This window comes from Penaeus chinensis, chromosome 19 (assembly GCF_019202785.1).
Source record: "Penaeus chinensis breed Huanghai No. 1 chromosome 19, ASM1920278v2, whole genome shotgun sequence".
Lineage (NCBI taxonomy): Eukaryota > Metazoa > Arthropoda > Malacostraca > Decapoda > Penaeidae > Penaeus > Penaeus chinensis.
The window spans coordinates 1,567,840-1,568,636 of NC_061837.1; the positions used below are offsets into that span (position 1 = coordinate 1,567,840).

Sequence of the window (797 nt, forward strand, 5' to 3'; positions counted from 1 at the left end):
TTTTCCGATTTTTTTCGTTTGTTTGTTAATGGTATCTATGTTGTTGTTCGTATAATTGGTTTACGTTCTTAGCCGTTTGCGAATTTGTCAATTTTATGTCTTTAATTTGCAACTGCTTAATGCTGTGAGGATTTTGTTCCTAGTGACTTAAAAGGATATTCAAAAATAATAAGGAAAATAAAAGCCAGTATATCATCCGATAATACATTGTGATTATAATAGTGTACAGTAATTATAATTGCAAAATAGTCCATGGAGGGCAACACAACCCATTCCCGGCCCTGCATTATTTTCACTCTATGATTTAACTTCAGGAGATCGCAATAATGCAAGGAGGAATTACTGAATACGCACAGATTAATGCATAGATGATATTCTATGCAGATCACAAAACTAAATGCGGGACGAATAATAAGCAATGAAAGAGCACAACGTTCTCTCTTTAGTTTAAGCGAAAGAATGACCAGCGGGCGGTGGGAACCTGCTCGTTAGGCCTCCTGCATTTCCAAATGCTTTTCGAAATCATTTTGGTTTGGTTTTGCATACTTTGAATCTAGTATCTTTAAGGCCTATATGTATTTATATCTATTTATCTATCCATCTGCTGATATATATATATATATATTCTTTTTAAGAATTAGATTATTTTACGATTGTTTCTATAGTAAAGGAGATTCCACATAAAGAGACAAACTAATGCTTATTGCACCGATGGCATATACAGAAAATCAACATGCCATATGGATAGCTAACATCCTAAAAATGTACAAATTAGTGTTACGATATCAAGGTGAAGA

At 33.4% G+C, this 797-nt stretch overlaps 1 protein-coding gene across 1 annotated transcript in view; it reads left to right on the forward strand.

Moving 5' to 3' along the window:
* Nucleotides 1-711: 711 nt before the first annotated feature.
* The window catches only part of LOC125035234 (neuronal calcium sensor 1-like), a 17,471-nt gene continuing 17,385 nt past the window's right edge, over nucleotides 712-797 (forward strand). Inside the window, exon 1 of the mRNA XM_047627494.1 lies at nucleotides 712-790. Within this exon, the coding sequence (XP_047483450.1) occupies nucleotides 712-790 (79 nt within the window). The remainder of the gene's footprint in view (nucleotides 791-797) is intronic.